This window comes from Pongo abelii, chromosome 16 (genome assembly GCF_028885655.2).
Source record: "Pongo abelii isolate AG06213 chromosome 16, NHGRI_mPonAbe1-v2.0_pri, whole genome shotgun sequence".
Classification (NCBI taxonomy): Eukaryota; Metazoa; Chordata; class Mammalia; order Primates; family Hominidae; genus Pongo; species Pongo abelii.
Genome location: NC_072001.2, coordinates 104112757 through 104127720, shown reverse-complemented (window position 1 = coordinate 104127720; position 14964 = coordinate 104112757). Strand labels below are relative to the sequence as shown.

At 45.6% G+C, this 14964-nt stretch overlaps 1 protein-coding gene across 1 annotated transcript in view; it reads right to left on the bottom strand.

Moving 5' to 3' along the window:
- Positions 1 to 1750: 1750 nt before the first annotated feature.
- ALDH1A3 (aldehyde dehydrogenase 1 family member A3) overlaps positions 1751 to 14964 on the bottom strand; it is a 37456-nt gene continuing 24242 nt past the window's right edge. Inside the window, exons 10-13 of the mRNA XM_024232406.3 lie at positions 12827 to 12991; positions 11242 to 11399; positions 10044 to 10118; positions 1751 to 3668 (exon numbers count right to left, since the gene is read on the bottom strand). Coding sequence (XP_024088174.1) covers positions 3596 to 3668; positions 10044 to 10118; positions 11242 to 11399; positions 12827 to 12991 — 471 coding nt within the window. The 3' untranslated portion in view covers positions 1751 to 3595. The remainder of the gene's footprint in view (positions 3669 to 10043; positions 10119 to 11241; positions 11400 to 12826; positions 12992 to 14964) is intronic.

Sequence of the window (14964 nt, the reverse complement as noted above, 5' to 3'; positions counted from 1 at the left end):
CGAGGGGACCACCGAGCAGCTTTGCTCTGCTCCTGGGAGGCTACTTCTGCCACTGGACGACTTTCCAAAAGGGTGAGCGCAGTTCTGCAATCCTGCTCTCACCCCTGAGGGCCTCACACCAGTTTGCAGGAGCCTGCAGTGTGATTGCCACCGACAAGTTCCCAACAATTTGCAGGGCGTGGTGTCCTCAGTGCTGAGAGCCCCGCGGCGCCGGTGCAGCTCCTCCAGGGCGCGCAGCCCCGCCGCCTGGTGCCACCGCGAGGGAGCGCAGGCCCAGGGCCCGGGCAGACGCTGGAAGGGACGCGGCAGATGAAGATGGGGCATCTCCACTTCCCTTCTAAATGAGCTTGGGAATAGGCCAGGAAATGTCCCCATTGTAGAAAACAGCAGGCACATCTGACACGCGGATAGCCTGTGTTGAGCATTTAATTCTAGCCATTAGGCAAGCGTTAGCCACAGCTTCGCATAGGAAGGTTATTGCAGGTAAGTTAAGATTCCTTTCCACTTCTTCCTAAGGGTCGCTGACCCACGGTTCTCTAGCTTTTGCTGGTAATCCCACCCGGATTCTCAGCACCCTAGGTTGGAATGACCCCTCCTGAAGCGGGTGGGGTAGCTGGAAGGCACCTCCCTGAACTGACTTTTCTGCCTTTTTGAAGGCGCAGTGGCTGAGAGCTCCTTCAGTGTTTTCCGGTTGTCTTCCTTCAGCCCAGTACGCGGTTTCCTCGGACAGTCTTCCTTGAGCAACTTCCTAAATGCCCTTCATTATCCCCCTTCAAGCTCATGCCTAGGAGCAAGGAGCAAAGCCATTAGAAAGGCTTCTTCCACCAGCAGGAGAAGCTGGGACATCCCAAAGGGTCCACTTCTAGAGAGTGTGCCAACCCCCACACACACACCAGGCACACAAATGCATGTGTGCACACGCATACCACACCCTCCAATTGTCTCCAGAATGGCTCCCTTCAGGGAGTCACGTTCCGGGACACCAAATGAGGGAAAATATCCTTCTCCTATAGTTTTCTGCTCACATTTGGATTGAGAAATGGGATGTCTCTAAATAACGTGTCTAAATTCTCTTAACGTAAGTGCATATGTTACGAGAGATCTGATCCCAGCCTCCCTTAAGTTTTTTGTTAAAGTGGTGGTGCTTGGCCACCCATGTCAAAATGATCTGGACTTTCCACATCAAATGCGAAGGATGAGCTTGGAGGACATACCCCAGTATCAGCAATGATCTTGAACCAATGGCAGCGTCAGCTCACAACGTGGTGATTGAGGCTTCTTGGTTAGAAGCTTTAGAAATTTGAGGTCAGTAAAACCCAAATTGATCCTTTCTCTAGATCCTCTAGATTTCTCTAGAGGAAAAGGTGACAAAAACAGACACTTGTGCTCACCGTCAGGGGCACAATGCTGTCCGTCAATCCTCACGCAGTCCTCCCCACCATTTCCCACACTGACATCATCACTACTTTAAGATAAAAGGAGACTCAGGCAGCTTAGATAACAGCTGAAACTCAGCCAGCTATGACATGGAACCTCTGAGGCCCAGCTCCTTGCCTGGTCAACCCCCAAGCCCACAGAAATGGGTTTCACACTCAGGCAAAGCACTGGGCCTGACTTACTGAGCAAATGTAATTTTATGCTTACATTATTGATCTTGCTTTATTATCAGCCATTTTGTACAGGTCTCAGAAAGAGAAAGGCCTGCCATCGAATTCAAATGACTTTGGTCTTTAAATGAAAAAGCATAATGTTTCTCAAATATCCAATTTTATTTTATCATTCTCGCATTGTGGAATACAATCTGCAGCTAGGATCAGAATTCCCAGGCCTATAGATTTTTAAACCACACCACAGGGGTAAACCTTAAAAGAAGTGAAACCTAACACTATATATATTTCCATTTCTAAATACAGTATATTACAGAAGGTTAAATATACCACCTCTGTGTACTTACAACTATAAAAAGATACATTAACTATACCAATTATAAATAATGTAGCATTTCATATTAAAGACATTATTGTACAGTGAAAGAATAGGAACCCTCTAATGTATCACTATCAAGGTTAGTGTCTATAGCTACTTGAGATAAAATACTGAAAATTCAGTGTATGAAGCCAAATCCTGATTTAACAAGTTATTGGTTGTATAAGTGATAAGTGTTAGCTGATGAAGGGAAGGTAGACGTGGTAATTTTTATCTCTGACAAGGGTGACAGGCCCATTTTATACCTGGTTTTCCTTATACACACACTGGTTCTGATACGCGGCCTCGTTTTATTTTTGCCCTCTCCAACTTAATTTGCAAACTTAAGCACTACTTTCCCAATTAGGAAAGTACTAGTTAGTAATCATAAAAGTATCTGAATAACACATTTGTTTTTGTTTTTGAAGTTATATGGGAACACTTTCAGTTCCCCAAGTTAAAACATGAAATTGCACATCATCATTTGGATCCCTAAAGAGGAAAAGAAAAATTCACAACCTGCCAGTGAAATACTCAGGCCACTTGGATGAAGACCCAGGTCCTTTCCATAGAATCCAGGTGTTATTTACTAACTAATCGTAAATGAATATCAAAATAGGACTTAAAAATAACAAGGCTGTGTTATAACAGCAGTCTTTCCAGTTGTGTATGCTTTACTAATCTAAATTGGGTAACAGAACCGGAGAAAAGGAAGACTACACAGATTTATCATAAGCCATTAGTGAACATGATAGAAATGCATAATTTGTTAAAGTGAATTATGGCTCTGATTTGTCAAATGAGGAGGTTAATTATCCTAGGATTTGCTATGCTGTTGTGGTGTTAGAAGATTGGATCTTTAGCAGCAAAGGTAATATCAACAATATTTTCTGCTTAAGAAAGTGCCTTGGTTAAGGTAGACCATGATATCGTTTTTGACTAAGCTCTCTGGGCTATTGATTCTGTCATATTCCAAAGGCAGTATTGGTTTGAGGCTGAATCTCACGGTCAATGTCAATATGCAAAACCCACAAAGACCCTGACGCCCCTCCACGGTATGCACTTCCCAAAAGTTTCTCACTATGAAATCCTTTTTTTAAAAAAAAAAAAAAAAAAGAAAAAATCTTACTGTGAATCCTTTCCCATGGAATGGTCCCACCTTTACCTCGGAAAGAGGCGTGGCTTGCTCTGCTAGCAGGTCCACCCTGAGGAGACCACAGGCGCAAGAGCTCTGCTTGCAGAACACACAGGGGGATTTTCCCACATTCTTACTGGAGTCAGATTCGGCAAAGCATTTCAAGCAACTGCTGGACACTTCAAATACCACTCCCTGTTAACAACGCCCTGAGTATCTCACTGTCTCCAGGATGTGGTCTAAAGGGAAAAACAGAAATGGCCAACAGCTCCCTCCCCAGGCAGGACTGCGATTTCACAGACAACATATAGGCATCCCCAGTTTGGTGAATAAACAGGAGAGTGAGAGGAAAACAGCAATCATTCAACTCCAGTAGATGTAAATCCTCCAGAAGAATGTGTCCTGGGGAGGTCAGAAATGTCATTTTTTTCTCCAGCACATTTCATCTGCCACATTCCGCCGTCCGATGTTTGAGGAAGGAGCCCTGCCTTTCCTTCAGGGGCTCTTGTCGCCAAGTTTGATGGTGACAGTTTTCACTTCTGTGTATTCGGCCAAAGCGTATTCACCTCTGTGATCACAGAAAAGAGGAAAATTCAAAATGGGTACGTCCCTTAGCCATTGTGTAGAAACTGTTCTGATGCTTCATCATTCCATCAGGCCATTGGAGGCTTATGCAAAAGGTCAAAATGTGACGACTTCATGGAATAATAGCCAGGACTATAACACCACTAGTAAGTGTCAGTAGCTGCATATGTGACTTAAATGTAAATATCGAGGTCTTCTTGTGTGTGATGCTTTTGAAATGGCCAGGACTAAGGGTTTACCTTTAGAGAATGAAGGGGATTTCAAAAAAGTAAAGAGGTGAATTCCCTGGGGTGGCAATAGAGAGCAAAAAGAGAGGGCCTGGTGGATGGTGGGGTGTGTGTGAACAAGGGAGGAGCAGAAATTACACTGGGTTTATAACTTTTAGATAGCAATTGGGAGCTGCTTGAAGAGGAGACAGAAGAGGCAGAGGCCCAAAGCTATTGGCTGGGGATGTGGCCAGAGGACCAGAGGGAAGAACACCAAGGGCCTGAAGTTGGCCTCAGAGTGCACAGCTGGGGACCAGCTGTCAGACAGCGAGGCCAGCCTGGGGGCGTGTGGGAAGCAGACGTTAGCACAGACTGGACACGGGGAGGCCACAGCCTTTGGGTTCACATCCTTGGTATAGTTCCTTTCTTTAAATCTTGCAGGGCTCAGGTGATCCTTCCCTGGCACCATGGGCTGTCTTCAGGGTAGCTTCCCTTCCAAGACCCAAGAGGCAGCTTTGGGGAGATTTAAATCCCTCTCAGCGCTTGATCTGCTGTCAGGTGAAGAAAAATGTGTGCTTGTTTAGGAAGAGATGAAGGGAGAGGTGGCCACTGGAGTCTCTGTAGTTAAAAAGACCTGTGACAGAATCCCATCTCCTCCCTTAGATCAATGGTTCTCAAAGTGTGGTCCCCAGACCAGCAGCATCAGCCTCACCTCTGAACTTGCTAGAAACATAGATTCTCAGACCTCCCCCAGCCCTACTATCATAGGCAGAATAAGGATCTCCCCAAAGGTATCCAAAATCGGATCCCCCAAACCTGTGAATACATTGGGCTACATAGTGAAGAATTAATGTTGCAGATGGAATTCAAGTTACTAATCAATTGACTTTAAAAGAGGGAGACTATCCTGGATCATCCAGGCAGACTCAATGTAATCACAAGGGTCCCTAAAACTGGCAGAAGAAGAGAGGCAGAGCAAAATGAGATTATAGAAACAGGTTCAGAGAGCAGCAGTGCTGGCTTTGAAGACGGAGGATGGGGCCACCAGCCTAGGAATGCGAGCAGCCTCTAGAGGATGGAAAAGGCAAGGAAGCAGATTCTCTCCTGAGAACCTCCAAAAAGGAATGCAACCCTTGATTTTAGCTCAGGGAGACCTGTGTCAGATTTTTATCCTACAGAACTATAAGATAATAGATTTATGTTATTTAAGCCACTGATGTTATGGTAACTTCTTATAGGAGCAATAAAAAACTAATAAACTTACTGAATCAGAAACTCTATGGTAGGGCCCAGACATCTATATTTTAACAAGTCCTCCAGGTGATTCTGATGCATACTCAAGTTGGAGAACCACTGGCTTAGAACTATGTTGCTTAGGTAAGTTCTTTGTCTTCCCTGAGCTTCAACTTCATCAACTATCAAATGGGAATACCATCACCTCCTTGTAATTATAACAATTACAGATAATCATATAGAGCCCCTACTATGCGTTAGGCAAAAAATGAATGGTAGGTGCCATTGAGATTTTTAGGTCATTTCCTAAAACAAATAGTTCCAGAACCCATGAAAATAAGTGAATTATTTTATAATCTTTCCTAAATAAAACACAAAATATAAAAGCCATAAACAGAATGCTAAATTCTATTTTTGTAGAGCAGAGACTCCATCAAAAACTCTCAAATGACAAACTAGAAAAAAAAATTTACAACACTGTGTGAAAATCAGAGTGTGATTTTCCTTAATATACAAAGAGCTCTTGCAAACCAACAAGAAAAACACAAATACCCAAATGGAAAAATCAACAAAGGACAGGAATAGTTAGTTTGCAGAAAAAGAAATATGAATTACCAATAAGTGTGAAAATGGTGCTCAATGCCATCATGATTAAAGAAATGTAACCAAAACAGTGGTGAGCCCATTTTTCATGTGGCAGATTACTCAATTTTAGTAATTTATTCTGAAAACAATCTCCCACAAGTGTATACTTCCACTTGTATACACAAGGAAGTATGTCAGCATGGTTTGTAATAGCAAAACCCCTTGGAAATACACAAAAGTTCCTCATAGGAGATCATCAATAAAAAGAATGGAAGGATATCCAAAACCCAATCTCAATAACGAAATGTAGCTTGCTCCCATTTCATTTGAAAACAGAAAAGAACACACACATATAAATCCATTGTGTGCAAACAAAATGCACAATACACTTTAAAAAGTGAGAATATAATGTTGCATTGTAAAAATTCAAAGCCAATAATTATTTCTCAAGTTAGTAAAGAAAAGAAAAGCAAACAAAGTGATGAAATTAGATTGAATTAACACATAACTAACACAAGCAGTAGGATTAAAGCATTCCTTTAAGAATCAATAAATAGCTCCTCTCATTCTTTCATTTCTGAAGTTGCTGTCCCGGTTCAAATTCTTGCTGCTCTTATTCAACCCAGTGGGACATCTCCTAAATGGATTCTCAGCCAGTCTCATCCACTTTGGAGTTCAAAGCTATCCATGAGCCCAGCCTTCCTCCTATTAAACCTCACCAGAATGTCAGGGACTGGTGGCTGTGTTGTTCACTGCAGTATGCTCAGAGCCTAGCATCATGCCTGGTGAATCAAAGATGCTCAAGAAATATTTGCCAAGTGAACAAATGAATGGATGAGCAAATGAATGACAGAAAAATGTTTACCTCTAACAAATGGGACTGAAGGTCAGGGAGGGAAGCCTTGACTTTCCATATCTCTATTGCATAGATTTGTTGGTTACTGTATCATTTTTATTAAGAAGAAAGGCACCCAGGAGGAAGAGGAATTTCAGGCTCCATCCTGAGACCCGCACAGAAACAGCTCCCAGAGGGGCCCGTGGGTGGGCGGCCAGAAGCCAGCCCAGTCCAGGTGGCCGGGGACGGGGAAAACCATGGAATTCCCCGCACGATGCTCCAGCATTAAAAAAGGGGAACTTCTTGCAACATGAAGACATTAATTAGAGACAACTGAAGACAGAAATTGGTTTTCCAGGCAGTTTCTAGGCTCCTTGTGAATTATTTTTAAATATTTTATCAAAAGCCTTGAGAAAATATAGGCCAAGGGTCTAAAAAACAGACAACCAAAAAAGTCCCGATGGAGGCTAACTGGCAGGAGGACACATGGGCTGTGTTCAGTGAGTCCTCACCAAGCCCTGCTCTGTGCCAGGCGATGGGGTGTTAAGGAGCTGAAAGCACTGTTAGGGTGGCAAGAGGGAAGGTTGCAATGAGGACAAATCACCAGTGCAAAGCAGTACACACCACGGATTGGGGGCCCTGCAGCTTCTATGCCCAGGGACATTTGCTTTGGGGACTGGAGTTCTTGCTGTGGGGTGAGGCTGTGTCTGGCCTCTGGGAGGAGGACTGTGTGGGGTCTGGGTTCCCCAGCCCTAATGACCCAGCTGGTTGAAGGCAGGAGATGAAAGGAGACAAATGACCACGTAAACCCTGGGTGGCCTCACGAACAGGTGGCGGACAAGGGTGATCCCTGTTGAGCAAGGTCCTGCACTGCGGTGGGTCCAAGGACTAAGCTGCCAGCATTCATTTCTGACTGTCACTTACCAGCTTCCTGCACCATTTTCTCATCTGAAAACAGCTGGACCCATCTCATGGATGGGTGTGAGGATGGTATGGAGGAACAGGCACAGAGCTCAACAGAGCCTGCTGCAGAATCTGTGCTCAGCAAATCCCAGCTGTTGCCAGTACTGTTGCTGTTGGAGGGCCCAAGAGGGGACCCTGGTGACCCCAGCCCCAGCCGCCTGTCCCTGGAGGGGCAGGTGTTAAGAAGTGATGAAGCAGGGGCTCACAGAACTCAAATGCAAATAGGCCACTAGAGGGAGGAAATGCAATTTCTGCAAAGGGGTTTCATGGCCGAGAATTACTGATGTCCACTGAAGGCGAAGCCAGCCATAGAGATAAGGGGAAGGCTAATGGGCAGGCTTCACTCACATGTGCAGACGCCTTGGGGTATTTGCCGAGAGCCAGGGATGGACTACAAAGCAGGACTGAGGTGGGAGGGGGACAGGACCCCAATTCCACATAGACTGGTGAAGAACATCTGTTCGGGAATGGAAGCCAGGCCCGTCCCTTCATAGCATCTTTAAGAATCTCAAAAGAAAGCCACAAAAAGGCCCCAACCAAGGCCCAAGGTGAGGGGAAGCGTTTGAGTCTGTTCCCGCTGGAAGAAGTGCAAACAAGGGAGTACATTTGTATATAAATAGGACAGACTGGTGAAATAAAAGGAAGAGTTTGGGTCCCTAGAGATGTCCCAGGAACCTGGGGTGTTGTCACAGATGGTTCCTTGGAAACACTGATCCTACAAAATGTTTGTCCACACAGGCTAATAAAATCCTGAGCTGGGGAGAGAAGACAGTGTCCGGCTGGAAACCACACATCTCCACTCCCGGGATGCTCTAGCCAGCTCTGGGCCTGGGCCAGATGCAAGAAGTTCCATCCATTAATCTAAACCTAGGGAACTCATTTTCCCAGCAGGCAGGACAAAAAAGGAAGTGTGTGGGGGTTTGCACACACAGTGGAGGGGTTTGCAGCGGGTTTGCACACACAGTGGAGGGGTTTACAGTGGGTTTGTGCACACACTGAGGGGTTTGCAGTGGGTTTACACACACACGGAGGGGTTTGCACACACATGTGGAGGGGTTTGCAGTGGGTTTGCACACACACGGAGGGGCTTACAGTGGGTTTACACACACACGTGGAGGGGTTTGCAGTGGGTTTGCACACACATGGAGGGGTTTGCACACACATGTGGAGGGGTTAGCAGTGGGTTTGCACACACATGGAAGGGCTTACAGTGGGTTTACACACACACGGAGAGGTTTGCACACACACGGAGGGGTTTGCAGCGGGTTTGCACACACAGTGGAGGGGTTTGCACACACACGAGGGGTCTGCAGTGGGTTTACACACACACGGAGGGGTTTGCACACACATGTGGAGGGGTTTGCAGTGGGTTTGCACACACACGGAGGGGCTTACAGTGGGTTTACACACACGGAGGGGTTTGCAGTGGGTTTGCACACACATGGAGGGGTTTGCACACACATGTGGAGGGGTTTGCAGTGGGTTTGCACACACATGGAAGGGCTTACAGTGGGTTTACACACACACGGAGAGGTTTGCACACACACGGAGGGGTTTGCACACACACGGAGGGGTCTGCAGTGGGTTTACACACACACGGAGGAGTTTGCACACACATGTGGAGGGGTTTGCAGTGGGTTTGCACACACATGGAGGGGCTTACAGTGGGTTTACACACACACGGAGGGGTTTGCAGTGGGTTTGCACACACAGTGGAGGAGTTTGCAGTGGGTTTGCACACACACAAAGGGGTTTGCAGTGGGTTTGCACACACAGTGGAGGGGTTTGCAGTGGGTTTACATGCACACGTGGAGGGTTTGCAGTGGGTTTGCACACAGGTGGAGGGGTTTGCAGTGGGTTTGCACACACATGGAGGGGTTTGTAGTGGGTTTACATGCACACGCGGAGGGTTTGCAGTGGGTTTGCATATGCATGGAGGGGTTTGCAGTGGGTTTGCACACGCATGGAGGGGTTTGCAGTGGGTTTGCACACGCATGTGGAGGGATTTGCAGTAGGCTTCCATATACTGAGAGGGCCGCAGAGGCCCAGCAGGAGGTGTTGTCATATGCCTCTTGGGAGGGGGCCCCTGCTAGGCTCAGAAAAAAGGACCCAGCAGGTAGGAGCCTTACCTGGGTCAGCCTTACCTGTCTTCACTGCTGTGAGTGGGGAGTTGTGTGAATAATGACACCCCACATCTGGCAAAAGTACACTTTTTCAGTTCTGCCTGTGTCCCCATCCAGGGACCTTCTGTCAAATATCCACTGAATGTCCCCAGCATGATGGGTGCTGGGCAGACACAAAAGCTGAGGCCTGGAGGGGGGCAGGCGGAGGATGTGAGTGGGAAGGGTGGGGGTGGTGGGCTGGAGAGAGCAAGGGATGGGTCCCCACCAGCCCTAGAGGGACACAGCTGGCCCAGACAGAGCAGAGGTTGGGGGGGAGGTGGGGTGTCAGCAGATTGGAGCCTGTGTCACTGCCTGCAAATCTAGTGGATCTTGTGTTCAGCCCATGGCAGGCTCAGAGTGATGGAAACACTTACAGTTCTCTGCCATTTCCTGACATTTTAAAGCCACCAAATGGAGCCTGTGCATAGAGGGCGTTGTAGCAGTTGATCCTAGAAAAGAATGGAAGAAAGCTCAGAGTCATTTGGAGAAGACCCCCTGGCTCCTGGCACTGCAGCCACTGAGCCCCCAGTGCAGGGCATTGTCTAATAAATAGTCTTTTGCCAAAGCTTCCATGATGAAAACACAGGGTGCTCTCAACTTTTGTCTTCTCATTCTTCCCATCAGCAACTAAAATTTGGAAATCCTCAAGTACAGAGTTTGTTTCATTGGGATAGGAATGAAATGATAAGGGGAGAAAAAAGAAGAGAGGGCCAGGCATGATGACTTACGCCTGTAATCCCAGCACTTTGGGAGGCTGAGATGGATGGATCACCTGAGGTCAGGAGTTCAAGACCAGCCTGACCAACATGGTGAAACCCCATCTCTACTAAAAATACAAAAATTAGCTGGGCATGGTGGCATGCACCTGTAGTCCCAGCTACTGGGGAGGCTGGGGCAGGAGAATTGCTTGAACCTGGGAAGTGGAGGTTGCAGTGAGCCGAGAGTGCGCCACTGCACTCCTGCCTGGGGGACAGAGCGAGACTCCATCTCAAAAAAAAAAAAGAAAGAAAAAGAGAGAAAGACAAAGAAAAATTAGGGTGTAGAGGAATAAGAATTAGCTTTGAAATGAGACGGAACTGAGCCGAAAGTTCTCCTGCTTCCTGGTTATATGATTCTGGGCTTATTGCTCAACCTCTCTGAGCCTCAATTCATTAATCTTTAAAATGGGGATCACAAAACATAATCTGCAGAATTATCGATGAGGCAGAGACTAGTATCCATATTTTGCAGATGGGCATGAACTGCTTTTAGAATCAGAATGGAAAATAAAGTTGGAGGGGCAGTACAGCACAGGGGTCACAGGCACAGGCACTGGAGCCCTCTCGGCCATCTGCTAGCTGTGTGACCCTGGGCAAGTCACTTCATCTCTCTGTGCCTCAATTTTCTCATCTATGAAATGGAGACATAATGGCAGCTACCTCAGAAGACAGTCATGAGGATAGAAGGAAGCACTGAGATAGGGCTTGGTACATAATATACAATGTAAACAATGAGAAACTCTCAGTTAATAGAAGAATAACAAACTTAGCAAGAAGCAACTCAGGAGAGCTGAAATACACACAGTCAACTCACCAGACCGTTCCAGACTCTAAGGCAGAAGCCAACTTCAGGGCTTTGTCAAGATTTTTTGTGAACACGGCTGCTGTGAGTCCATAGTCAGTGCTATTCGCTCTTTTTATCACTTCTTCGATACTTTTGAACTTCAGTATTGGTTGCACTGGCCCGAAAATCTATGATTAATTGCAAGAATGGCAATGAGAGGCATGACTGAACGGAAATGCATGCTGTGAACAAGCATTTCCTTCTCTTTACATGTTTTTCATATGCCCAGAGCACACACATGCCTGAAAAATGATGATTAGAGAAGAAAGAACGTCCAAACATTGCTTTAGCTGCATTACCGTTGAAGACTGAAGGGAAGGATTAAAATGAAACAAAAATAAAAAATAATAACAAAAAATATATGTTGTGTTTAAGATGTCTTGTTGTCATCATGGTTTCTGAGAAACCCAGCCAGAGAGCCTTGGAGTAACCCATAATGCACAGAACACAAAACCTTTAGGTAACTTTTTTGAGAGTTATCCTGAAGGATATCTGCAGGCACTTTGTAAGACTGTGCTCCTACCTCTTAGAGCTGTGTTATCTACCAAAGAAGACACCCTAGAACGTTTCCATAATAACTACCAGGGGAAGGAATGACACAATATTCACCACAGTTTGTGACATAGCAAAGAAAAGGAAATGGAAGAACTAAGGCTTGAACGTTTAAAGGTGATTTTGAAGGGAGCTTGTAATTGATTCAATATTAGACATAATTATAAGCCAGCAGGATGGTGCCTGGCCTGCCAAAATACCTTCTGGGTGCCCCAGGACCTCTCCTCACAGGGATGTTTAAGGAGCTGAGCTTTATGCCATCACGGCACATAACAATCTCAAGGAAGATGCCTCTAAAATACCTGCCCCAGAAAGCCCTTGGCAGAGACTCATCCTTTTATGTGCCCCAAAATACCACGTCCAGGGTCTAACCTCCCGGGATCCAGCTCTCCTCTTACGAATGCTGTGTGGGAACCAGTTCCCGTCTAGTGTAACTGTGGAGTTGAAAGACAAAGATTTACACTCTTATGGGGGGGGGAGTCTCCTTAATTTCCCTCATTTTCAAGACGTCCATGGTGGAAAATGTCAATAAAAATTCCAGCTGTGACATGTTCCTTGAGTGAACACTTGAAGCTCAGTCTAGGGGCACTGAAGGCGGCTTTGGGCCCTGAATCCACGAGTTCTTGAATTGATTCCTGGCAAAACCCACAGGTGGCAACAGTTCTCCACCTGCGGCTGCATGACTGACTCAGGGACCGGGTGTGTTAGAAAATCAGAGAGGGCTTGCTGCTCCCAGAGAGGGTGAGCCATGAGTGAAAACCAGCTAGAACAAACAAGGTACCTGCTGTATCATGCTTGGAGTTCGCCAGAGGCAGGACAAAACGGCTTCCCTACGGACCCCAAAAGAGAGGGGAAAGACCACACAGAAACAACAACAACAACAACAGCAACAAAAACAAAAAAACACTCAGATCACAAGGATTTCTGGGATCCCTGGGCCCTAGGGAAGGACTCCTGTTTGAAAGGCCCCACAGGCCGTGATCTTGCCACAGCCCCCTTGTACCTCTTCTTTGGCAATCCGCATGTTGTCTGTGACTTCTGAGAAGACAGTGGGTTTGATGAAGAGCCCCTTGTCTTCCATGGCTGAGCCCCCGCATTCCAGCTTGGCCCCTTCCTTCTTCCCACTCTCGATCAGCTCTAAGATTTTGTCGAACTGCTTTTGATCAATCTGCAAAACATGAACAAGAAGTACAGCCTGGCTTCCTTCTGGGCAGTGGCTGCCATCTCATGTTTTTGGTGGCCTTCAACATGATCAGCCGTCCTCCCTCTGCACGTTCTTGTCAAGCCATGATCCATGTAACTTATGTGCCTTGCAGGCAAATATTCCTCTGATGCACAGAGCTGGGCTCTTTGGAGCAGGGGAGAGATGGGGAGATAGACTAGTCTCATCCTCTGGAGGTTTGGGACTTATTTACACTTCTATCTCCCTTTTCCATGCAGCAAAGTTAGTCCATGAGTGACACAGGTCTGAAGTGGTCACATTCTTTCTTCTCCCAACTCTTTACATTCTACTCAGGTTGCCAGATTTAGCAAATAAAAATACAGGATGCCCACTGAATTTGAATTTCAGAAAAATGACACATAATTTTTTTTAGTATGTCCCAAAACAATATTTGGGATATACTTAAGCTAAAAGTGCATTCACTGTTTATCTGAAATTCATGTTTACCTGGGTGCCATGTATCACCTGGCAACTCTGTGCCCTGCTCAGTTGGCACCATGAATCAGGGTAATAGTTACTGGAATTCTCCTGTCATGGTGCAGAGAAGCAAGAAGAAAAGCTAACCACCTTACTCAACACCTCTGGGGACAAAGCAGAATGAGCCTCCAGGTGCGGTGGCGTGGCTGCTCCTTGATTGGTGGGAACAGCTCATGAGAAAGACTCTCCCTTTTGCTATCTTGTCTAGACGTCTCCTTGGCTGGAGTTTGCCCTGTGCCACCAGCCTGACACACAGCTTGTGAACATGCTACTGACCAGTTGTCAAAAGCGCACCCTTTTGGGAGACTGCTCAAGGGGGAAAATGCTCTTTCTGCCCCCTCCACTGGTCCTTCTTCCTGAAATCTATGGGAATCTTGTCCTTTATCATGATCTGTGGCTGGTCTCCCTCCTCTTTGGCTGGGAGAGACAAAGCTTTACTAGGTTTACTTTAGCTGGGATTTTTAGATGGGAAAACGGGTTTCATTCCAATGATCATAAACAGAAAAACAAGCAAACCCAGTGGTGCAATTGGATGATGGTCTGTCCTGGAGGAGCAGGAGAGAGGGCATAAACCATGCATGCCACTTGATCAATCATCTCATGAAATATGGACCCAGTTTAAAAATACTAACTCAGATCCATACCTCACGCTTTATACCAGGCCAAACTCCAAACCCAGTTTAAAAATACTAACTCAGATCCATACCTCACACCTTATACCAGGCCAAACTCCAAACCCAGTTTAAAAATACTAACTCAGATCCATACCTCACGCTTTATACCAGGCCAAACTCCAAACCCAGTTTAAAAATACTAACTCAGATCCATACCTCACACCTTATACCAGGCCAAACTCCAAACCCAGTTTAAAAATACTAACTCAGATCCATACCTCACACTTTATACCAGGCCAAACTCCAAACCCAGTTTAAAAATACTAACTCAGATCCATACCTCACACCTTATACCAGGCCAAACTCCAAATAGATCAAAGATATAACCAGGAAAAACGGAATCATAAAAGTTTTATATGTGGGAGACTTATCCTGCAAACTTGGAGTGCCTTCTAATGACTCAAAATGCAGAAGCCAAAAAAGAAAAGATGTATAATTTTGAGTACATAAAAAAAAGGGACAGGGGCACAATTATCATAACAAAGAGCAAAACAACAAACTTGGAAAAAATATTAACAAGTTATATTCATAGAAAGCTAATCTCTCTACTATGTATGTAAAGAGGTCTTAGAAGTGATAAGAAAAATGCCTAACAGCTTGAAAGAAAAATACGCAAAGCACATTTGATAATAAAGGAAATACAAATGGTTTTTAAATATATAACAAGATGTTCTACCTTGCTTATTATAAGAGGTAGATGCATATTAAAATGAAACAAGATAGCATTTTTAACTCTCCTATGGGCAAAAATCCATATTCTGTTGGAAA